Here is a 24731-nt window from a genome sequence, read left to right on the forward strand (position 1 = left end):
GACTCAAAACATTAACTCTATTTCTCTCTCCACAGATTCTGCCAGTCCTGCTGACACTATATTTAGACCCATTTTTGAATATCGGTGATGATCTATTGACCCAAACTGGAAGGCAGAGATAAAAGCAAACCATTACAGATGCTGGAAATCAAATAAAAACAGGAAATGCTGGGAGAACTCAGGTCTGGCAGCATCTGTGGAGAGCGGAACAGAGTTAACATTGTATTTGACCAACAAAAAGGGTCTGGAGAAGGGTCGAGCTGGTTGTAATTCCTGATTTGCACTACTTTAGCATCTACAAGGAGAAGACCAATTTCAGTGAGCTCCTGGAGGATTTCCAGCTTCAGTGAGACTACACCACAGAACATTTCAGCACCAAGAGTGTCAAGAAAAGAAAACCCAACAAACAGAAAGCAGAGTGCTTACCTATGACACCCAGGCTGGTGAGTCGCAGATACTCAAAAGGTCTTGTCTTACTGACAGTGTGCAAGAATGGATAGAGAAAGAGCGGGATATGAGCTGCTAGAAATGCTGACCTGGAACACAACAGGGAAAACACAAAATGTTACAAACCAGGCCTGTATGGAATAGTCCTTGAGCTTAGACACTACACCACCGGATTCAACAGAATGTGACTGGGGCTAAAAGGATTAAATTATGAGGCTCTGTAAGACCTCGCTTGTGAGATCTCACCTACTTAAGTTCAGACCTGAGAATTATGAGATATTGACAAATGACTCAGACACGAGCTCTATGTAAAGTGGTAAGTTTACTAAAGCATATACAAAGCCAGAGTTTATACCAATAGTTGCACAAAGTGTATACATACAATCTGTCTGAGTTAAGTAACTTGGCAGTTGAACTTTCAGTTTTAGGAGATTGGCCAAATTGCTCTATTCCAACTGCAGCAATGATTCTTCATTTTGCAATATCTTTTATACCCTTTTTCAGGAGTGGATCTGGGTGTTATATTGACATTACCTCATTGTCCTATAAAGGTTCCCCTTAATACAAAATGTCCACTAAAATGTTGAGATCTTTGTCTAAAATGTGAACGCCCTCCTTTAAGTCACCTTCCACTGCCTGCTATACAGCATATCCAGGACTGCTGTTCCTATCGGTTTTCCATGGCCAGTTCCACAACTTATTCCAGTTTTCAAACCTACTTTCTCAGGACACCAGTGTACTTGCTTGCTTCAAGTGTTTCACGAAGGCCTACCTCCTAATTAACCTTGCATTCCAGCAAGTATATAGCTTACAACATTGAGAAGTTTTATACTTTGCAAAGTCTTCTTGCCTTAATATTTTTGAGTTTGGTCAAGTTATATCAAGCTTCTCACAGCAGGAATGCTGGTATTCCAGCAGGAATGCAAAGACTAGGCTGGTATTCCTTCAGGTATAGAAGGTTTAAGGATGATCTGATGAAATTGCTCAAAATGATTGAAGGACTTAATAGGGTAGAGATGGGGCCAGATAGCTGATGTGCTGAGAAACGCCAACAGGGCTGGTTCAGTCCCCTTGCCAGCTGAGGTAGTCTTGGGCACTGTCACTTTTCCTTGCTCTGTTGTGATATCATGGTATCATGGAGCCACAAACAGTTAACCTTGGACAATGAGGATAGTACATGAAGGGAAAGAGACTGATTCACCAGAAACTGGTAAATCCAGATCAAGGAGACATTACCTTATAATTAGAGCCAGGTCATTCAGGGGTGATGTCAGGAATAACTTCTTCACACAGAATAATGGAAATCTGGAATTCTCTCCCTCAAAAAGCTATGGATCAACTGAAAATTGCTAGATTTTTGTTAGGCAAAGATATTAAGGGAAATTGAACCTTTCCCTGAAAGGTGGATGGAGTTAACATACAGATCAGCCATAATCTAATTGAATAGCAAAGCAGGCTTGAGGAGCTGAATGTCCTCCTCGAGTTTCTATGTTCCTAGACTACAAGAGTAAGTGTCAAAGGCATGTTAATTATTTTCTTAATTACACTGTTAAGATACACAGGTGAAGGGCATTTTAATTAAGTACCTAGAGCACATAGAAAAAGTGACTGCTGGGACACTGGGGTGTGCGTCGGCAGGAAGCAGAATTCTGTAATGCTGCATTCTGTGAATAAATTTATTATCGAGTATTAGTGTCTAGTTTTGTAATTCACCTACTGGTTTGGGATAGGAATAACAGTAAGCAATCGGACTGGGAGATTGGTATTATCCAGGCAAAAGAAAAGGATTGTTGTAGCACATTCCCAATCCAGCATTTTACGTTCCGTAACCCCAACAAAAATCTACCAATTTTCAATTGATCCATAGCTTTTTGAGGGAGACAATTCCAGATTTCCACTATTCTGTGAAGAAGTGACCCAAGAGTGACATCTCCCTTTCTAACATCAGCTCACAAGTCACTGACTGATGAGGAAAAATGAACAAGTCTGTACCGATACAACAGCCTTCATGCTTTTGATGGTGTCCAGAAGCACTTCACAACTAATGGGTAATATTCAAGCAAACACCACCCAATTTTAACCAAATTACCATTTTTAGTAATATTGTTTAACATAAGAAATATGAGCATGAATAGGCCATTTAATCCCTAAAGCCTTCCCCACTATTCAATATCATAGCAGATCTTCTACATCAATTCCACTTTCCCACCCTACACCCATACCCCTGGATTCCCTCGGTGTCAACAATGTCATGTGGTGGGGTCTTCAGCCCATAATCTGGGTTGACAACTCCAGGTGCAGTACTGAGGGAGGTGCCGTCTATCAGGTGAGACATAAACCCTGGCCTTGGCGGCCCCCTCAGATGAACGTAAAATGTCCTAGGCCACTATTTTAAAGAAGAGCGAGTTCTGTCTGATGTTTAGGTCAATATTTATCTCTCAGCCAACACTTCAAACAGATGGTCAAGTCATTTATTTTGTTGCTGTATGCTCTGAAAAAGTTGTCTGCTGCGCTTCCTACAATGCAATACTTCCAAAATGCTTCACTGCATCTGAAGTGCTTCAGGGCCTCGTATAATTGTGAAAGTTGCTATATAAATGCAAGTCTTTTATTCCTTCTTCTGGTGTGCGATCCCACAAAGGAATCCAACACAAGATCATAAAGCAAGATCAGACTCCCTAGGTGAAGTCTAAGACTTCAGCGGAAAACAAGGAAGAGAAAGGGTTTCTGGAAGCAGAGGTTTTGTTACCTGGTTTCTGGGTGTGATGCTACGCATTGTAATAACGCGAGTGCGTTACACACGCGGTTTGATTGATGAGCCGTCAGAGTTGGAGGATTGATAGAAGGATAAATATTTACAATCTCCTGGAAAAAAGAAATGTAAAAAGAAAATCATGCTAACCCAAAAAGAGTGCAGTGAAACAGATGAGTGAAACTGTAGCATGATTGAGCTCACACCAAATGAAGCCTGTCAAGTAACTCCAGGAAACCACGGTGCTTTCACACTGCATCCCAGGCACAGGCAGATAAACCTTACAAAGGAGGTTTCTGTCAGCTCTGCATGGCAAACTGCACCAGCTGACTGTGGAACAAAGGAGAAGACTGAAAGGGTTTACCCAGTAACGGCCACGGACCCTGAGTAAACTGAACAAATACAGTCTACATGGAGCTCCATCTACACTGTCCCCATCAAACACTCCCAGGATAGGTACAGCACGGGGTTAGATACAGAGTAAATCTGCCTCTACACTGTCCCCATCAAACACTCCCAGGACAGGTACAGCACGGGGTTAGATACAGAGTAAAGCTCCCTCTACACTGTCCCCGTCAAACAATCCCAGGACAGGTACAGCACAGGGTTAGATACAGAGTAAAGCTCCCTCTACACTGTCCCCATCAAACACTCCCAGGACAGGTACAGCACGGGGTTAGATACAGAGTAAAGCTCCCTCTACACTGTCCCCATCAAACACTCCCAGGACAGGTACAGCACAGGGTTAGATACAGAGTAAAGCTCTGTGTTGTCCCATGGCTGAGATTGAATGACAAGGTTTGATACGTAAAGGACCATTACCTGTAGGAGGGCAGCAATGGTTCCGAAGGAGTGCCAGAGCATGGGGGCCAGGTCAGGCACCGACTCCCTCTTCTTGCTGAGTTCTAACAAGGCATTTTCCCGGGTCTCGGGGCTTGACAGCTCATTGATCCACTGGTAAATCTTCTCTCGATCCACCTGAGCCAGCGCAGTAACCGGCTGTGAGCAGGGCAAGAATAGAAATCAACAGATAGATCAGCATCATGACAAGAGAATGACACTGAATAGAACCATAGAATGGTTACAGCACAGCAGTCCATTCGGTCTGTCAGGTCTGTGTCGTCTCTCTGCAACAGCTCAAGCTTGTCGCGTACCCCTGCCCTTTCACCCCTAGCTCTGCAAAATTTCTCTCTCGAGCTGTTCATCTAATTCCTCTTTGAAAGCCACAGCTGAATTTGCCTCCATAACTCTCAGGCAGTGTACTGACTGCAGCCATGTTACCTACAGCCAGGTTTCCAGTAACCATTGTGTCTCATCTCCAGTTCCCGTTACTCACCCCATTCAGGCTGATCACAGGCAGCTCACTTTATCTGACAAACAGTGCTAATTATTTGCCATTATGTGAAAAAACAATTACTAAGGTACAATTTACAACACAAAGCATACCACCTGTTTTCAGGATGTTATTTGTTAACCACATACAATATTTACCAACGGATGATATTCTGTTTACAATCTGCCTCCAGGGTTGCATGGAGCGTTGCCACATGCCATGAATCTCTCTCTGGCAGCAGTCTGGCGTTTTCTGTTGCTGCTTCTCTACAGGAAGCTGCATCTCACACCAGTGACTGCTGGAGTCTACAGGGATCACAGTTGAGGAGTTGGTTTTACCTAATACTTGTTGGGTAAACTGGACTGCAACATCAAAAACTCTTCAAGGCCTTGGCAGAGTAGATGCTGAGAGGCTGTTCGGCTTGTTGGACAGTCTAGAACTAAGCGCCATGGTCTCATGATAAGGGGCTGGCCAAAAAAAAGTTTCTTCACTCCGAGGGTTGGGAAGCTTTGGAATTTTCTGCCCAGCAGGTTTTGGATGCTCCATTGTCGATTATATTCATGACAGCGATTGATAGATTTTTGGACACTAAGAGAATCAAGGGACATGGGGATAGGGTGGGAAAATAAAGCTGATGTAGATAATCAGCTGTTGCAGCAGGCTCAAGGGGCTGAATGGCCTACCTCACTTCTATCTGTTATATTATTAACAACAGCATGCCCACAATAAGTGGTGGGCACTGAACCCACTCAGGAGCACCATTGAGATGTTATCTTTTCAGTGAGTCATTAAACTGAGGCCCAGTCTATGCTCTCAGTTGGATGCAAAAGGTCCCATTTTGGAATAAAAATTGTGATTTTTCCCTAGTGTCCTAACCAATATTTTTCCCTCTACCAATATGGTAAACCTGGTGATTATCACACTTCTGCTTCTGGGAGCTTGCTGTGCACAAACTGGCTGCCACGTTTTGTACATTTAAAAAAGTGATTACAGTAATTGTAGCAGATATATTTAGAGTACAAAATGCATTAGGATGTACTGAGGCTGTGAAAGGCACTATAGAGACGAGAGTTCACAGACTCTCACAGTGAGGAAGAGGCCCTTCGGCCCATCGAGTCTGCACCGACACGTGAGAAACACCTGACCTACCTAGCTAATCCCATTTACCAGCACTTGGCCCGTGGCCTTGAATGTTATGACGTGCCAAGTGCTCATCCAGGTACTTTTTTTAAGGGATATGAGGCAACTCGCCTCCACCACCCTCCCAGGCGGTGCATTCCAGACTGTCACCACCCTCCGGGTAAAAGGTTTTTCCTCACATCCCCCCTAAACCTCCTACCCCTCAGCTTGAACTATGTCCCCTTGTGACTGATCCTTCAACTAAGGGGAACAGCTGCACCCTGCCCATGCCCCTCAATCTTGTACACCTTCATCAGGTCACCCCTCAGTCTTCTCTGCTCCAATGAAAACAACTTAAGTTTATCCAACCTCTCTTCATAACTTAGATGTTTCATCCCAGGCAACATCCTGGTGAATCTCCTCTGCACCCCCTCCAGTGCAATCACATCCTTCTTATAATGTGGCGACCAGAACTGCACACAGTACTCCAGCTGTGGCCTCACCAAGGTTCTATACAACTCCAAAATGATCTCCCTACTTTCCTATTATTCTTTATCAACCCCACACACAGCTCATAGTTGATGGCTGGGTTCCCTTTAGTATTGAGCAGTGAATCTCCTACTCCTCCCGATTGCAATTTACAGTAATTAATGGACACACAATACACAGGTTGGAAATGCAATGGATCATGAGTGTCCAGCAAGAGTCTTTAAAAGGCTGCATTACACAAGCCCAGAAAATAGTGAATTAAATCCAGACAACTCAGCTTTATTTTTTTTCCTTTATTCTTTCTTGGGATGTGGGTGTCACTGGCGAGTCCAGCATTTGTTGCCCATCGCTAATTGCCCTCAAACTAAGTAGTTTGCTAGGCCATTTCAGAGGGTGGTTAAGAGTCAACCACATTGTTGTGGGCCTGGAGTCACGTGTAGGCCAGACCAGGTAAGGATGCCAGATTTCCTTCCTTAAAGGACATTAGTGAACCACGTGAGTTTTTACAGCGATCAAAGATAGTTGTCGTGGTCACCATTACTGAGAGTACTTTTCTAATTCCAGATTCATTCATTGAATTTAAATTCTGCCAGCTGCATGGTGAGATTTGAACCCAGGTCCGCAGAGCATTAGACTGGGCCTCTGGATTACTAGTCCAGTGACATTACCAGTGGGCCACCATCTCCCCATTCATCAGTGCTTTATTTCCCTTAACTCACCAGTTGAAGTCTGGTGAATTCATTTATTCACAGGATGTGGGCTTCGTTGGCTGGCTCAGTATTTATTGTCCATCCCTAATCCCTTGAGAATGTGGTGGTGAGCTGCCTTCTTGAACCACTGCAGTCCATGTGGTGTAGGTACACCCACAGTGCTGTTAGGGAGGGAGTTCCAGCATTTTAACCCAGTAACATTGAAGGAACGGCTGATATATTCCCAAGTCAGGATGATGAGTTACTTGGAGGGGAACTTCCAGGTGGTGATGTTCCCATCTATCTGCTGCCCTTGTCCTTCTAGATGGTAGTGGTCATAGGTTTGGAAGGTGCTGTCTAAGGAGCCTTGGTGAGTTCCTGCAGTGCATCTTGTAGATGGTACACACTGCTGCTACTGTGCGTCAGTGGTGGAGGGAGTGGATGTTTGTGAATGCTTTGTCCTGGACAGCGTCAAGCTTCTTCAGCGTTGTTGGAACTGCACCATCCAGGAAAGTGGAGAGTATTCCATCACACTCCTGACTTGTGACTTGTAGATGATGGACAGCCTTTGGGGAGTCAGGAAGTGAGTTACTCGTCACAGGATTCCTAGCCTCTGACCTGCTCTTGTAGCCACAGTATTTATATGGAGAGTCCAATGCAGTTTCTGGTCAATGGTAAACCCCTCCCCCAAGAATGTTGATGGTGGAGGATTCAGTGATGGCAATGCCATTGAACATCAAGGGGCGACGGTTGGATTCTCTCTTGTTGGAGATGGTCACTGTCTGGCACTTATGTTACTTACCATTTGTCAGCCTAAGCCTGGATATTGTCCAGGTCTTGCTGCATTTGGACATGGACTGCTTCAGTATCTGAGTCGCCACAAATGGTGCTGAACTTTTTGCAATCATCAGCAAACATTCCCACTGCTGACCTTATGATGGAGGGAAGGTTAGTTGCTGAGACCCGTTTGTGTATTTCCTGCGTATCCTTGTTTCACATTTCTACAATTTTGAGTTTTATTCTTTCAAACTTATAAACAATCTTGGATAATTAATTACAAGGCATTCAAATTTTGAGCAAATTGCTCAAGATTATGAGGGGTTTGGATAAGAATAAACAGGTAGAAACTGTTTCTAGTGGCAAGACCTGAGAACATGGGTTTAAGATAATTGGCAAAATATTCAGTGGGTAAAATTCGGAATTATTTTAATGCACAGAGTTATGATGATCTGCCTGAAAGGGCGTTGGAAACAGATTCAATTGCAACTTTCAAAAACGAATTGATAAAGAGTGAGAGTGAATTGTAGGGTTTTGGGGAAAGAGGAGGAGAGTGGGATAAATCTTTGAAGAGCTGGCATAGGCATAATGGACTGAGTGGCTTCCAAAATCCATGAGTGCAACACCACTCCCACACAACCAACCACAACCTCTGTTACAACCTGGGAGAATTGGAGTGCGATTGGAGCAAGGAAGCAGTTAACAAGAGAAAATAAACCAGTCAAAGTTACTGAAGTAACTCAAACATCTGCAGTGCACACAAGTTATCTTTCCTCTGCAGCTCAAAGAAATGCATTTACAAAGCGCCTTATTCTGCCCTCTATCGCCCACAGATCTTCAAATCCACACAATTAAAGTGTATTGCTGCTGTTACACAAGTAAGTATGACAACCCAATTTTTGTAGATCAAGATCCCTCAATCATCAAATGAAAAGTAAATCTCATTGGTTGGAGAAACAGGTCATCTGATAATTTGTCACAAGAGCTTTGCACTTCTATATACCTTTTACAATCTCAGGGCATCCACAAGCGCTTTATAGTCAATGAAGTGCTTCTGAAACATTGTCACTGTTGTAAAGTAGGAAATGAGACAGGCAATTTGCACACAGCAGGGTTCCATAAACAGAAATATGTCAATAACCAAATAATAATTGGTTTTAGTGATGAGCTGAAGGATAAATATCGGCTGTAGAACACCCCTGCTCTATTTCAAAATAACATCCGAGGGAACAAACTGGGCCTCACTTTGGGGTGTCATCCAAAAGACAGCATTTAAAAAAAAATATATATTCATTCATGGGATGTGGGCTTCGCTGGCTAGGCCCATTCATTGCCAATCCCTAGTTGCCCTTGGAGGTGGTGGTGGTGAGCTGGCTTCTTGAACCACTGCAGTCCCTGTGGTGTAGATTGGAGATGGTCATTGCCTGACACTTGTGTGACATGAATGTTCCTTGCCACTTGTCAGCCTAAGTCTGGATATTGTCCAAGTCTTGCTGCATTTGGACATGGACTGCTTCAGTATCTGAGGAGTCGTGAATGGTGAACATTGTGCAATCATCGGCAAACATCCCCATTTCTGACCTTAAGATGAAAGGGTGGTCAATGATGAAGCAGCTGAAAATGGTTGGGCTGAGGACACTAACCTGAGGAACTCCTGCAGTGATGTCCTGGAGCTGAGATGACTGAGCTCCAACAACCACAACCATCTTCTTTTGTGCTGGGTATGACTCCAACCAGTGGAGATTTCCCCCCCCCCGCCAATTCCCATTGATTCCAGTTTTGCTAGGGCTCCTTGATGCCACACTTGGTCAAATGCTGCCTTGATGTCAAGGACACTCTCACCTTACCTCTGGAGTTCAGCTCTTTTTCAAAGTTTGAACCAAGGCTGTAATGAGGTCAGGAGCAGAGTGGCCCTGGCGGAACCCAAACAGGGCATCAGTGAGCAGGTCATTGCTAAGCAAGAGCTGCTTGATAACACTGTTGAAGATCCCTTCCATTACTTTACTGATGATGGAGGGTAGACTGCTGGGGCAATAACTGGCCACATTGGATTTGTCCAGCTTTGTGTACAGGACATACCTGGGCAATTTTCCACATTGCTGGGTAGATGCCAGTGTTGTAGCTGTACTGGAACAGCTTGGCTAGGGATGCAGCAAGTTCTGGAGCACAAGTACTATTACTGGAATGTTGTCAGTGCCCATAGCCTTTGCAGTATCCAGTGCCTTCAGCCATTTTTCGATGTCACATGGAGTGAATCGAATTGGCTGAAGACTGGCATCTGTGATGCTGGGGACGTTGGGAAGAGGCCAAGACGGTTCAACCAGTCGGCAATTCAGGCTGAAGATTGTAGCAAATGCTTCAGCCTTATATTTTATAGTGATGAGCTGGGCTTCCCCCAGGATGGGGAAATTGTGCAGCCTCCTCCTCCAGTGAGTTGTTTAATTATCCACCACCATTTATGACTCGGTGTGGTAGGACTGCAGAGCTTAAATCTGATCCGTTGGTTGTGGGATCACAGCTCTATCACTTGCTGCTTATGCTGGTTGACATACAAGTAGTCCTGTGTTATTGCTTCACCAGGTTGACACCTCACCTTAAAAGGTATGCCTGGTGCTGTTCCTGACATGCCCTTCTGCACTCTTCATTGAACCAGGGTTGATCCCCTGGCTTGATGGTAATGGTAGAGTGGGGGATATGCCGGGCCATGAGGTTACAGATTGTGTTCAAGTACAATTCTGCTGCTGCTGATGGCCCACAGCACCTCATGGATGCCCAGTCTTGAGTTGAATAGATCTGTTCTAAATCTATTCCATTTAGCACAGTGGTAGTGCCACACAACACGATGGAGGGTATCCTCAATGTGAAGGCGGAACTTTGTCTCCACAGTGAATGTGAGGTGGTCACTCCTACCGATACTGTCATGGACAGATGCATCTGCAGCAGGTAGGGTGGCGAGGATGAGGTCAAGTATGTTTTTCCCTCCTGTTGGTTCCCTCACCCGGTAATCAGCAGGAGGTTTCCTTGCCCATGTTTGACCTGATGCCACGAATCTTCATGGGGTCCGGAGTCCAACCTAAGGTAATCTCAAGAACCTTAAAGTAACAGGAGTCTGATGATGAATAAGCAGCTGCTTGTTATTAATGTAATTGGTCTGAGCATTGATATAACAGGACCTTCATTATTGATGCAATAGGATTGCCATTATTAATGTAATAGTATCATGGATATTAATGCATTACGATCCTGATTATTGAAGAAATCGGTCTTTTACAAAAATAAAAACAACCCCACCTACTGACAGGCTTTTTTGCAGCAGCAATTGGGCTTCAGAGAGCAGTCGATTAGGGCATGCCCACCAACAAAAGATGCGAGGATTTACAGGGGCCTTGCAGCTGTCAGAAATCAGTCTGAGCTCCACAGCAGCCATTGCTGCCTTGGAGCTCGCAGCACCAAAATCTCATTTCATAACCCCATTGGGGGTCACGACCCACACTTAGGGAAGTCCCTGGTAATCACCAATAAGCAGAAACCTCTTTACCCAGAGAGTGCTGAGAACGTGGAACTCACTACCACAGGCACAGACACATTTAAGATGAAGCTAGGTAAACACATGATGGAAAAAAGGAATGGATACGTTTGAAAATGAAAGTCACTGTAGTCCCAGAGGGCTGCAATGGGCTGCTCTCCCATTACAGAGAGACGACTGGTGGTGAGTTTAATCTGAGGGTCACCGCACCTCAGGTAAGCGGCGAGATTGAGAAGGCAGGGCCTTCATGGATGACCTCAGCCAGTACAGGAATTGAACCTGCACTGTTGGCATCACTGCATCACAAACCAGCCGTCCAGCCAACTGAACTAAAGGCAAGATAAAGAAGGGTGGGAGGAGGAAGCTCATGTGGAGCATAAACACCTGCACAGACCGGTTGAGCCAAATACAAGTGGGGACTCCAACTCGAAGACCTCTGACTCACATGACAATGCATCCGCTCAGTCAAACATCAGGAATCAGAGTTGTTACAATGCAGGAGGCCATTCGGCTCATCGTGTCAGCACTGGTTCTCTGAACGAGCAATTCCCTTAGTTCCATTCTCCTGCCTTCTCCCCATAACCCTGCACGTTCTTCCTTTTCAAGTAACATTCTAATTCTCTTTTGAATGCCTCAATTGAACCTGCCTCCACCACACACTCAGGCAGAGGATTCAAGACCCTAACCACTCACTGCATGAAGACATGTTTTCTCATATCACTTTTGCTTCTTTTGCCAATTATTTTGGCAATCTGTGCACTCTTGGTCTCCATCCTTTTACAAGTGAGAATTGACCCCTCATGATTTTGAATACCTTTATCAAGTCTCCCCTTGGGCTTCCTTTCTCCAAAGAAAGCAGTCCCAACTTCACCAATCTATCTTCATAACTGAAGTTCGTCATTGAACCATTCTCATGAAGCTTTACTGCACTCTGTTCAATGCCTTCACATCCATCCTAAAGTGCAGCGCCCAGAACCAATCACGATACTCCAGCTGAGGCCGAACTAGTGCCTTATACAAGTTTAACATAACCATCTTGCTCTTGTACTCTATGCCCCCATTAACAAAGCCTAGGAGCAGCTGTAGGCTATTCGGCCTATCGAGCCTGCTCGCCATTCAAAATGATCATGGCTGATCTGATTGTGGCCTTAACTCCACTTTCCTGCCTGTCCCCCATAACCCTTGGCTCCCTTGTCAATCAAAGAAGTGTCCAAATCAGCCTTGAACATATTCAAAGACTCAACTGGCATTCAGTGACGATGCTTCAGAAGTGCTATAGGATTGATTCTCTGTAGGATTGATTGATTGATTCTCTGCAGCTTCTCTGTCTACTGGAACCGGGGCTTCCCCCCGCCTCCCACAACCAATGGAGTCCCAGTCCAGGTGAGGTTTAGTGAGGAGAAATGTGAAATGGTTCATTTTGTTAAGAAGAACATGGAGAGACAATATAAAATAAAGAATACAACGCTAAAGAGGGTGCAGGAGCAGAGGGGCCAGGGTGTATATAGGAATAAGTCACTGAAGGTTGCAGGACAGGAGGTTGAGAGTGTTTAATAAAGCATACAGTATCCTGGCCTTTATTAATAGGGACATAGAGTACAAGGCCAAGGTTATGTTGAACTTGTATAATACACTAGTTTGGTCTCAGAGGAGTATTCCATCCAGTTCTGGACACTGCACTTTAGGAAAGATGTGAAGGTGTTGGAGAGAGAGCAGAAAAGATTCATGAAAATAGTTCCAGGGATGAGTATGTTCAGTTATGCAGATAGACTTGAGAAGTCAAGATGATTTTCCTTGCAGAAAAGAAGGCTGAGAGGAGATTTGATAGAGATATTCAAAACCATGAGGGTCTGGACAGAGTAGATAGGGAGAAACTGTTCTCACTCATGAAAAATGAACTGCCTGGCCATGGCACCCTGGTACGGGGAGGGGAATTACAAGTGATAGTATGGGGCCAGTATAGTCAGAGGCATTGACACTGTTCTCTGCAGCAAAGAGCATGAGTCCAGAAGGCTGTGCTGCCTGCCCAGTGCCAGGGTTCAGGACATCTGCACAGGGCTGTTAGAGGAACTTGCAGTGAGAGCAGAGGTGGTGGGGGGGTGAGGGGGGTGGTGCTCAGTCGTTGTGGTCCATGTTGGTACCAGTGACATAGGCAGAACAAAGGAGGTGGTTCTGCTTAGCCAGTATGAGGAGCTTGGCACCAAATTAAGAAGTAGAACCTCAAAAGGTCACAATCTCTGGATTACCTGAGACATGTGCAAATTGGCATAGGGCAAATCAGATTAGGGAGATGAATGCGTGGCTCAAAGCCTGGTGTGGGAGAAGTGGGTTCCAGTTCATGGGGCACCAGCACCAATACTGGGGAAAATGGGATTTGTACTGTTGGAACGGTCTACACCTAAACCTTGCTGGGACCAGTGTTCTTGTGAGCCATATGACAAGGGGAGTAGAGAGGGTTTTAAACTAAGTAGTAGGGGGCCAGGGATCAAATTTGGTAAGATGTGGCAACTCAAAGAGTAGAGACAAGATAAGAGAGAAAGGGATCATTACAGGAAATGAAAAACTGACTGACAGGAAAGGACAGAGTACAAATCTAACAGTAAATCAACAGATGAGACTGGAGGTTATAAAAAGAATAATACTAAAAGCTCTATATCGAAATGCACAAAGCATTCAAAATAAATGAACTGAGGTGCACATAGAAATAAATAAGTATGATTTGACAGCCGTTAGAGATATGGCTGCAGGGGGACATGGATTGGGACCTGAATATTAAAGGGTATAGGACATTTAGGAAGTGAGGTAAAGGTGGAAGAGTGGCTCTGTTAGTTAATGATAGTATTAGCACAGAGAGCGATGATCTAAGTTCAGGAAACCAGGACGTGGAAATGGTTTGGGTAGAGATGTGAAACGGTGTAGGTAACTTGTGGGAGCATTGTGCTGGCCCCCTAATAAGTAACCACGTGGTAGCTGGAGCATAAGGTAAGGTTGCACAGGTTAGGCTTGTATCCGTTGGAATTTAGAAGAGTAAGAGGCGACTTGATTGAAACACAAGATCCTGAGGGGTCTTGACAGGGTAGATGTGGAGAGGATGTTTCCTCTGGTGGGAGAATCTAGAACTGGGGGTAACTTTAAAAATAAGGGGTTGCCCATTTAAAACAGAGATGAGTCAGAATTTTTTTCTCTCAGAGAGTTGTGAGTCTTTGGAATTCTCTTCCTGAAAAGGCAGTGGAAGCAGAGTCTTTGAATATTTTTAAGGCAGAGGTGGATAGATCCTTGGTAAGCGAGGGGGTGATAGGTTATCCAGAGGGGGATGCAGACTTGAGGTTACTGTCAGATCAGCCATGATCTTATTAAATCGCAGAGCATGTTTGAGGGGCCGAATAGCCTACTCCTTGTTTGTATGTTCGAAGGAAAGGCTCGAGAACAAGGGGGCACAGGTTTAAAGTAATTGGCAAAAGCACAAGTGATACGAGAAAAAAACTTTTTCACACAGCCAATAGTTAAGATCTGGAATGCCTGAGTGTGGTGCAGGCAGGTTCAATGATGGCAGTCAAAGGGAAAGAGAGGGTTATTTAAAAAAAAGGAAGAATGTGCAGGGAAATGGCACCAGGTGCACAGCTCATTCAGAGAGCCAGTGCAGACACGATGGACTGAATGGCCTCCTTCTGCACTATAACAATTCTGTGATTCATATTTGGCAACAGAAACTGGGGCGAGAGATCCAGAGACAGACAGAGAGAGAGGGACGGAGAGAGAGAGAGAGAGAGAGGGGGACGGAGAGAGAGAGAGAGAGAGAGAGAGAGGGACAGAGAGAGAGAGAGAGAGAGAGAGGGACGGAGAGAGAGAGAGAGAGAGAGAGAGAGGGACGGAGAGAGAGAGAGAGAGAGAGAGAGAGAGGGACGGAGAGAGAGAGAGAGAGAGAGAGGGACGGAGAGAGAGAGAGAGAGAGAGAGAGAGGGACGGAGAGAGAGAGAGAGAGAGAGAGAGAGAGGGACGGAGAGAGAGAGAGAGAGAGAGAGAGGGACGGAGAGAGAGAGAGAGAGAGAGAGAGAGGGACGGAGAGAGAGAGAGAGAGAGAGGGACGGAGAGAGAGCGAGAGAGAGAGGACGGAGAGAGAGTGAGAGTGTGGAGGGAGAGAGAGAGAGAGAGAGAGGGACGGAGAGAGAGAGAGAGAGAGAGGGACGGAGAGAGAGAGAGAGAGAGAGGGACGGAGAGAGAGAGAGAGAGAGAGGGACGGAGAGAGAGAGAGAGAGAGAGAGAGAGAGGGACGGAGAGAGAGAGAGAGAGAGAGAGAGGGACGGAGAGAGAGAGAGAGAGAGAGAGAGAGAGGGACGGAGAGAGAGAGAGAGAGAGAGAGAGAGGGACGGAGAGAGAGAGAGAGAGAGAGAGGGACGGAGAGAGAGAGAGAGAGAGAGAGAGGGACGGAGAGAGAGAGAGAGAGAGAGAGGGACGGAGAGAGAGAGAGAGAGAGAGAGAGAGGGACGGAGAGAGAGAGAGAGAGAGAGAGGGACGGAGAGAGAGAGAGAGAGAGAGGGACGGAGAGAGAGAGAGAGAGAGAGGGAGGGAGAGAGAGAGAGAGAGAGAGGGACGGAGAGAGAGAGAGAGAGAGGGCCGGAGAGAGAGAGAGAGAGCGAGGGCCGGAGAGAGAGAGAGAGAGAGAGGGCCGGAGAGAGAGAGAGAGAGCGAGGGCCGGAGAGAGAGAGAGAGAGAGTGGGGCGGAGAGAGAGAGAGAGAGAGAGGGCCGGAGAGAGAGAGAGAGAGAGAGGGACGGAGAGAGAGAGAGAGAGAGGGACGGAGAGAGAGAGAGAGAGAGGGACGGAGAGAGAGAGAGAGAGAGGGACGGAGAGAGAGAGAGAGAGAGGGACGGAGAGAGAGAGAGAGAGAGGGACGGAGAGAGAGAGAGAGAGAGAGGGACGGAGAGAGAGAGAGAGAGAGAGGGACGGAGAGAGAGAGAGAGAGAGGGACGGAGAGAGAGAGAGAGAGAGGGACGGAGAGAGAGAGAGAGAGAGGGACGGAGAGAGAGAGAGAGAGAGGGAGGGAGAGAGAGAGAGAGAGAGAGGGACGGAGAGAGAGAGAGAGAGAGAGGGACGGAGAGAGAGAGAGAGAGGGACGGAGAGAGAGAGAGAGAGAGAGAGGGACGGAGAGAGAGAGAGAGAGAGGGACGGAGAGAGAGAGAGAGAGAGGGACGGAGAGAGAGAGAGAGAGAGGGACGGAGAGAGAGAGAGAGGGACAGAGAGAGAGAGAGAGAGAGAGAGAGGGACGGAGAGAGAGAGAGAGAGAGAGAGAGACGGAGAGAGAGAGAGAGAGAGAGAGAGACGGAGAGAGAGAGAGAGAGAGGGACGGAGAGAGAGAGAGAGAGAGGGACGGAGAGAGAGAGAGAGAGAGAGGGACGGAGAGAGAGAGAGAGAGAGGGACGGAGAGAGAGAGAGAGAGAGAGGGACGGAGAGAGAGAGAGAGAGAGGGACGGAGAGAGAGAGAGAGAGAGGGACGGAGAGAGAGAGAGAGAGGGACGGAGAGAGAGAGAGAGAGAGAGAGAGGGACGGAGAGAGAGAGAGAGAGAGAGGGACGGAGAGAGAGAGAGAGAGAGAGGGACGGAGAGAGAGAGAGAGAGAGGGACGGAGAGAGAGAGAGAGAGAGAGAGAGGGACGGAGAGAGAGAGAGAGAGAGAGAGGGACGGAGAGAGAGAGAGAGAGAGAGAGAGGGACGGAGAGAGAGAGAGAGAGAGAGAGAGGGACGGAGAGAGAGAGAGAGAGAGGGACGGAGAGAGAGAGAGAGAGAGGGACGGAGAGAGAGAGAGAGAGAGAGGGACGGAGAGAGAGAGAGAGAGAGAGAGGGACGGAGAGAGAGAGAGAGAGGGACAGGGAGAGAGAGAGAGAGAGGGACGGAGAGAGAGAGAGAAAGGGACGGAGAGAGAGAGAGAGAGAGGGACGGAGAGAGAGAGAGAGAGAGAGGGACGGAGAGAGAGAGAGAGAGAGGGACGGAGAGAGAGAGAGGGACGGAGAGAGAGAGAGAGGGAGAGGGACAGAGAGAGAGAGGGAGAGGGACAGAGAGATAGAGAGGGAGAGGGACGGAGAGAGAGAGAGGGAGAGGGATGGAGAGAGAGAGAGGGAGAGGGATGGAGAGAGAGAGAGGGAGAGGGATGGAGAGAGAGAGAGGGAGAGGGATGGAGAGAGAGAGAGGGAGAGGGATGGAGAGAGAGAGAGGGAGAGGGATGGAGAGAGAGAGAGGGAGAGGGATGGAGAGAGAGAGAGGGAGAGGGATGGAGAGAGAGAGAGGGAGAGGGATGGAGAGAGAGAGAGGGAGAGGGATGGAGAGAGAGAGAGGGAGAGGGATGGAGAGAGAGAGAGGGAGAGGGATGGAGAGAGAGAGAGGGAGAGGGATGGAGAGAGAGAGAGGGAGAGGGATGGAGAGAGAGAGAGGGAGAGGGATGGAGAGAGAGAGAGGGAGAGGGATGGAGAGAGAGAGAGGGAGAGGGATGGAGAGAGAGAGAGGGAGAGGGATGGAGAGAGAGAGAGGGAGAGGGATGGAGAGAGAGAGAGGATGGAGAGAGAGAGAGAGAGAGAGAGGGATGGAGAGAGAGAGAGAGAGAGAGAGGGATGGAGAGAGAGAGAGAGAGAGGGATGGAGAGAGAGAGAGAGAGAGAGAGGGATGGAGAGAGAGAGAGAGAGAGAGAGGGATGGAGAGAGAGAGAGAGGGATGGAGAGAGAGAGAGAGAGAGAGAGAGAGGGATGGAGAGAGAGAGAGAGAGAGGGATGGAGAGAGAGAGGGATGGAGAGAGAGAGGGATGGAGAGAGAGAGGGATGGAGAGAGAGAGAGAGAGAGGGATGGAGAGAGAGAGAGAGAGAGAGAGAGAGGGATGGAGAGAGAGAGAGAGAGAGAGAGGGATGGAGAGAGAGAGAGAGGGATGGAGAGAGAGAGAGAGAGAGAGAGAGGGATGGAGAGAGAGAGAGAGAGAGAGGGATGGAGAGAGAGAGGGATGGAGAGAGAGAGGGATGGAGAGAGAGAGGGATGGAGAGAGAGAGGGATGGAGAGAGAGAGGGATGGAGAGAGAGAGGGATGGAGAGAGAGAGGGATGGAGAGAGAGAGGGATGGAGAGAGAGAGGGATGGAGAGAGAGGGATGGAGAGAGAGAGGGATGGAGAGAGAGAGGGATGGAGAGAGAGGGATGGAGAGAGAGAGGGATGGAGAGAGAGAGGGATGGAGAGAGAGAGGGATGGAGAGAGAGAGGGATGGAGAGAGAGAGGGATGGAGAGAGAGAGGGAGAGAGAGAGAGAGAGGGAGAGAGAGAGAGAGAGAGAGGGATGGAGAGAGAGAGGGATGGAGAGAGAGAGGGATGGAGAAAGAGAGGGATGGAGAGAGAGAGGGATGGAGAGAGAGAGGGATGGAGAGAGAGAGGGATGGAGAGAGAGAGGGAGAGAGAGAGAGGGATGGAGAGAGAGAGGGATGGAGAGAGAGAGGGAGAGGGAGAGAGAGATGGATGGGCAGCGGTGATCAGGGAGGTCGGGCGGCCCAGTCAGAGCGGCCAAGCCCCAGTCCCCAGCATAGCAACAGCCGCCGGCCCGGGGCCTGTCGCACCTACACTCCCTCCTCCCGCTCCCCCCAGCCCACAGAGAGCGAGCCGCCCTGACTCACCGCGCCCGCCCCCAGGCTGTGCATCTTCCGCCGCCGCCGGACCTCCGAAAACTTCACATCAACAACCGAGCCCGAGCGCCTCGTCAACCACACTGACCTCTAACCCCTGACCCCCCAACTAAAACACAATTAACAAAAACAGCACCCGCTCATCAATAATCAGCTTCAGAGTCAGAATTATCTCATGAATAATACCCTGAGCTACACCACCAGCAATTATATATATAATTGCATATTTTAACAAACAGGCTTTAACCTTTGCCCTTTCACCCTATGACTTGCTGAGGAAGAAAACGCTTGAGAAAGAAGTATTATCGCTTTTCTTTGGAACTGACATCATTTAAAACGCCGCGTCAGAGAAAATATACCATTAAAAAAATAAAAAAGTGTGAACTATTTCTCTTCAGGGAACAGGCCGCGCGCTGCCTGCCGGGAGTTTTAGTTCGCGCCATTTTAAACAAGAGCCAGGAGAAAAAAGTGTTTTTATTACTTTAAATATATTTTTTTAATTGTATTGCAACACGGACTTTAAGCAATGCTATTTGCCGCAGGTTGGCGTCTTAATCCGAAACAATTGGTTTATTTAATCGGAAAGTTTTATTTCCCGCCGTGCCAAGCGCGCGCGGGGCATTGTGGGAGCAGGAGTTCGCTTCCCGCCATCTCGCGGCGGCGGAAAACCAGCGGCGGCGGCGGCGGCGCGAGGGGAGCGCGGGAAACCCGTCTCTATGGGAACGGCGGGGACAGGTAAAGCTTCACCCCGGGGGAGAGTCAGTCAGTCAGGGAGGCCGGGGATCCACTCAGTCAGCGTCCCTCAGCGACGGCCCTTCCTCCCGGCTTCAGCCTCGCCGGAAAGCCTGGACTCCCGGGAAGTGGGCCCCTGATTCACATGCCCGCCCGAGTTTGAGGGGGGAGGAGGTCTGGAGGAGGACCTTCCTCCCGGGAGGGCGGCCTGGAGGAGCTTCCTCTCCTCCACCACCCCCCACCCCCACCCCCACCCCCACTACTTCCCTAGGGGACCTGGAGGAATTCTCTCTCTTCCCCAAACCCCCCCTTTCAGGCCCAACCATCTTCAGCTGTTTCATCAATGTCCATCCTTCCACCATAAGGTCAGAAGTGGGGATGTTCGCTGATGATTGCACAATGTTCAGCACCATTCGTGACTCCTCAGATACTGAAGCAGTCCATGTCCAAATGCAGCAAGAACTGGACAATGTCCCAGACTTGGGCAGACAAGTGGCAAATAACATTCACAAGTGCCAGGCAATGACCATCTCCAACAAGAGAGAATCCAACCATCGCCCCTTGACATTCAATGGCATTACCATCACTAAATCCCCCACTATCAACATCCTGGGGGTTACCATTGACCAGAAACTGGACTGGACTAGCCATATAAATACTGTGGCTACAAGAGCAGGTCAGAGACCAGGAATAGTGCGGCGAGTAACTCAACTCCTGACTCCCCAAAGTCTGTTTTCAATCTACCTCGGCCAAAGTCAGAAATGGGATGGAATACTCTCCACTTGCCTGGATGAGTGCAGCTCTCACAACACTCAAGAAGCTTGACACCATCCAGGACAAAGCAGTCCACTTGGTTGGCACCAAATCCACAAACATTCACTCCCTCCATCACCGACACACAGTAGCAGCAGTAACTAAATGGGAATTTAGTGTTTTCTTTTAATTGGTAGATCATTTGAATTAACGGACTTTCAAGTAAGGGTAGACTAAAGTTAACTTAGAGGTTCAACCAGCACCTAGAGAAGAGAATGTTGATCAAGGTTTCAGCCCAAATGAATAATATGCATTTACGCAGTGCCTTTAATATAATAAAAAGGCCATGGGGATTTATAAAATAACGTATAGCACAGAGCTATATAAGTAGATCTTCAGGCAGACAACCAAAAGCTTGGACCAGGAGGTTTTAAGGAGCATTTTAAAGGAGGAGAGAGAGGGAGGTGTAGAGAGGTTTAGAAAGGGAATTCTAAAGCTTACGGTCCAGCCAGCTGAAGGCACGGCCGACAATGGTGGAGCGATTAAAATTAGAGATAAGCAGAAGGCCGTGATTAGAGGAGTGTGGAGATCTCTGAGTTGTGGGGCTGGACGAGATTACAGTGATAGGCTTAGGGTCATAGAGGGATTCCAAAATACCGGTGAAAATTTTAAAATCAGGCTGTTAAGGTTCAAATGCAGCGTAACTTGGACAATATCCAGGCTTGTGTTGACAAGTGCCAAGTAACATTCATGCTGCACATGTGCCAGGCAAAGCCCCCCAACCACCACAACATACTGGGGGTTACCGTTGACCAGAAGCTGAACTGCACTAGCCATATAATTAATACTGTGGCTGCAAGAGCAGGTCGGAGGCTAGGAACTAGGAATCCTGCAGCGAGTAACTCATCACCTGACTCCCTAAAACCTGTCCACCATCTACAAAGCACAAGTCAGGAGTGTGATGGAATACTCCCCATTTTCCTGGATGGGTGCAGCTCCCACAACACTCAAGAAGCTTGACACCGTCCAGAACAAAGCAGTTTTGTATGGTGTATTTCAAAATCTCAGGATGTCCTAATGGTCTTTAATGAGTGAAGTACTTTTCAACTGTGATAATCCATAGCTTTGTTACCTCTAGACTTGACTATTCAACACATTCCTGGCCATCCTCCCATTTCCTACTCTTGAGAGGTCATCTAAAGTTTGGCTCTTGTGTCCTAACTTGCACCAAGTCTCTTTCACCCATCGCCCTTGTTTTTGGTTTCCTGTTCAGCAGTTCTCTTGACGTGTGGCTGTTGTTGCTCAGTTGGTAGCAATCTGGCTTTGAGTCAGAAGGATGGAGGTCCCAAGTCCTGCACCAGGAGTGCCACATTGTCGGTGGTGCTATTTTGTGGATGAGACATTTAACTGGGGGCCTGTCTGGCTGCTCAGGTGGATGTAAAAGCTTCCATGGCACTTTTTCAACGACAAGCAGGGGAGGTATCCCCAGTGTACTGTCCAAAATTTACCCCTCAATCAACATCACAAAACCTGACATCTGGTTGCATTGGAGCTTGCTGTGTGCGAATTGACTATTCGTTTTCCTACATTACAACAGTGACTATGCTTCAAAAATACCTCTGACTGTAAAGCACTTTTAGACTTCGAGGTCGTTGAAAGGTGCTTTATAATTGTAAGCTTGGTTTGTTGTTTACAAGTCCCTCCATGGCCCTGCCCCTCCTCCCAGCATTCTCCAGCCCCACAACCCTCAAATCTCTGTACACCTCATTTCTGATTTTAATCACTCCACCATTGGCAGCTGTGTCTTTAGCTACCCAGTCAGTGAGACTTGGAAATCGCTGCTTAAACCCTTCTGTCCCACTTTGTTCCTTAAGGTGCCCCATAAACCTAACCATTTAACCACAGCTTTGGTCATCTTTCCCTAACTTCTCCGTTTTTGTACTCAATGTATCTATTAAGAGAGCCAAGGATAGACATGTTTTTTAACAGCATTGTCAACTTTACCTGCCACTTTCAAAGGTTTTTGCACATTTGTCCCCAGATGTTATGCCATTTAGTCCATATTGTCTCTCATTCTTCCTACCAAACTACTACTTCACACTTTTCTGCATTAAACTTGATCTGCCATGTCTTTCCCCATTTCTCTGAAGTCTCTGGCTATCTTTCTCATCGTTATGCCCTGTGTACTCAAGCTTAGGTCATTCGCAGTCTTACTACCACTGTGGGGATTGGTGGGTGGGGGGGTGCGCAGAAATATCTGAAAACGATCATTCATCACTACTCTTCAAAATATGGCTGATCTGAAGCATGGTAGAGCAGGCTCGATGGGCCGAATGGCCTACCCCTATTTCTTATGATTTTCCTGCCTCTTAACCATTTTTGAAACCATGCTACCACTGTCCCTTTCTGACGTGAGCACAATGACCTCCTCGTAAGTAGTATAAATTTTCCTAGGTTGAATCCCATGGGCTTCAGTTTTTGCTGTGGTACTTTCTCAAATGCCTTTTGAAAGTCCACGTACACAACATCAACTGCACTACCCTCATCAACCCTCTTGAAACTTACAGAATACTGAAAGGCCTGGATAGAGTGGACATGTGGAAGATGTTTCCATTAGTAGGAGAGACTAGGACCTGAGGGCACAGCCTCAGAGTAAAAGGAAGACCTTTTAGAACAGAGATGAGGAGAAACTTCTTTAGCCAGAGGGTGGTGAATCTATGGAATTCATTGCCACAGAAGGCTGCGGAGGCCAGGTCATTGAGCGTATTTAAGACCGAGATAGATAGGCTCTTGATTGGTAAGGGGATCAAAGGTTATGGGGAGAAGGCAGAAGAAGGGGGTTGAGGAACTTATCAGCCATGATTGAATGGCAGAGCAGACTCGATGGGCTGACTGACCTAATTTCTGCTCCTATGTCTTATGGTCTATTCTTTCATCAAAGAATTCAATCAAATAATTCAAACACTAGTTGCCTTAACAAATTTGTGGTGGTTTTCATTTACACTGTAACCTCTCCAGTCTGGATAGTTTGTGACAAAGTCATTTCTGGATTTTGGAATTTTCTGGATTATACAATGTTATAATACCTAACCACAAATGTATGAACCAGGTAGATATAAATATTTACCTGAAACATCAAATTAACATTATAAAACTAATAATTGTTTTATTTATGCAAATACTGTATCTTCCATGTTTCCACATCCAGAGTACTAAAATGATCCTTGATTCTGCTCAAAAGATTTCTGGAGAGCTTGAGTTTTTGAACAATAGATTTTCAGACGAGAGTGTATTAGCCTATATTTTTCCAAATGCTTATTTGTTTTGTCCTGGATTATTGTCTCAAAAGTTTTCTCATTATCAACGGATGGGCTGACCTTTAGTTGGCAGATTTACCCTTCTCTCCTTTTTTTAAGATCTTATTGCCTTTGGGACCACCCTGATATCTAAGGAGGATTGGAAGATTGTGGGTAGAGTCCCCTTAACTTTTATCCTTCCTTCCTTCAGAAACCTGGGATGCATCCCATCCAGACTGGGTCACTTTTCTATTTTGAGGAAGAACAGCCTTTTAAGTATCGCTACTGCCTCCTCTGTTACTTACATTGGCAGCATCCTCTTCTCCAGTGAAGTATCTCATCTCTTTTTGGCTGTTGTTCCCTCTGCTTTAAATCTGTCATCATCACCACTCTCCTCAAAAAAAAAACAACTTTTGACCCCACTGTCCTTGCAAACTACCGTACCATCTCTAACATCCCTTTCCAAAGTCCCTGAATGTCTTGTCCCCTCCCATATCAGCTCCCATCTTTCCCAGAACTCTGTTTGAATCCCTCCAGTCAGGTTTCGGCTCTTACCACAGTCGGGGCTCTTATCAAAGTTACAAATGGCACCCTGTGTGACTGTGACGAAAGTAAACTTTTCCTCCTCGTCCTTCTCAACCTGTCTACAGCCTCTGACACGGTTGACCACGCCACCCTCCTCCAAACCCGCTCCACTGTCATCCAGTGGGTGGGGCTGCTCTCACCTGGTTCCATTCTTATCTATATAATCATAGTCTGAGAATCATTTGTAATGGCTTCTCTTCCTGCTCCCGCATTGTTACTCTGGGGTCCCCCAAATGGTCCCCTCCTAATTCGCATCTACATGCTTCCCATCGGTGACATCATCCGCAGGCACTGCTCCACTATTACTTAATTATCAGACTGCTTATCCGACATCCAGTACTGGATGAGTGGAAATTTCCTCCAATTAAATATTGGGAAGATTGAAGCCAATGTTTTCGGTCCCTACTCCAAACTCTGTTCCCTAGCTACTGAGGTCATCCCTCTCCCCGGCAACAGTCTGAACTTCTGACCTCATTCGTGTCATCTCTAAGACCACCTGTTTCCACCTCGTAACATTACTTGACTTCGCACTTGTCTCAGCTGATCTGTTGCTGAACCCGTGCCTATGTTGCCTCTAGACTCAACCATTT

General features: G+C 47.0%; 2 protein-coding genes across 4 annotated transcripts in view; one reads left to right on the forward strand and one right to left on the reverse strand.

Annotated features, from left to right (window-relative positions):
- The window catches only part of cnot9 (CCR4-NOT transcription complex subunit 9), a 32722-nt gene extending 13869 nt beyond the window's left edge, over positions 1-18853 (reverse strand). For both annotated transcript variants that reach the window (XM_041201734.1, XM_041201735.1), the window contains exons 1-4: positions 18767-18853; positions 4022-4198; positions 3197-3312; positions 427-536 (exon numbers count right to left, since the gene is read on the reverse strand). In XM_041201734.1, coding sequence (XP_041057668.1) covers positions 427-536; positions 3197-3312; positions 4022-4198; positions 18767-18790 — 427 coding nt within the window. In that variant the 5' untranslated portion in view covers positions 18791-18853. The remainder of the gene's footprint in view (positions 1-426; positions 537-3196; positions 3313-4021; positions 4199-18766) is intronic.
- Positions 18854-19403: 550 nt separating this feature from the next.
- Positions 19404-24731, forward strand: part of usp37 (ubiquitin specific peptidase 37) — a 132319-nt gene continuing 126991 nt past the window's right edge. For both annotated transcript variants that reach the window (XR_005944578.1, XM_041200778.1), the window contains exon 1: positions 19404-19510. The gene's annotated coding sequence lies outside the window, so the exon portion shown is untranslated. The remainder of the gene's footprint in view (positions 19511-24731) is intronic.

This window comes from Carcharodon carcharias, chromosome 12 (assembly GCF_017639515.1).
Source record: "Carcharodon carcharias isolate sCarCar2 chromosome 12, sCarCar2.pri, whole genome shotgun sequence".
In the NCBI taxonomy this organism is placed as follows: domain Eukaryota; kingdom Metazoa; phylum Chordata; class Chondrichthyes; order Lamniformes; family Lamnidae; genus Carcharodon; species Carcharodon carcharias.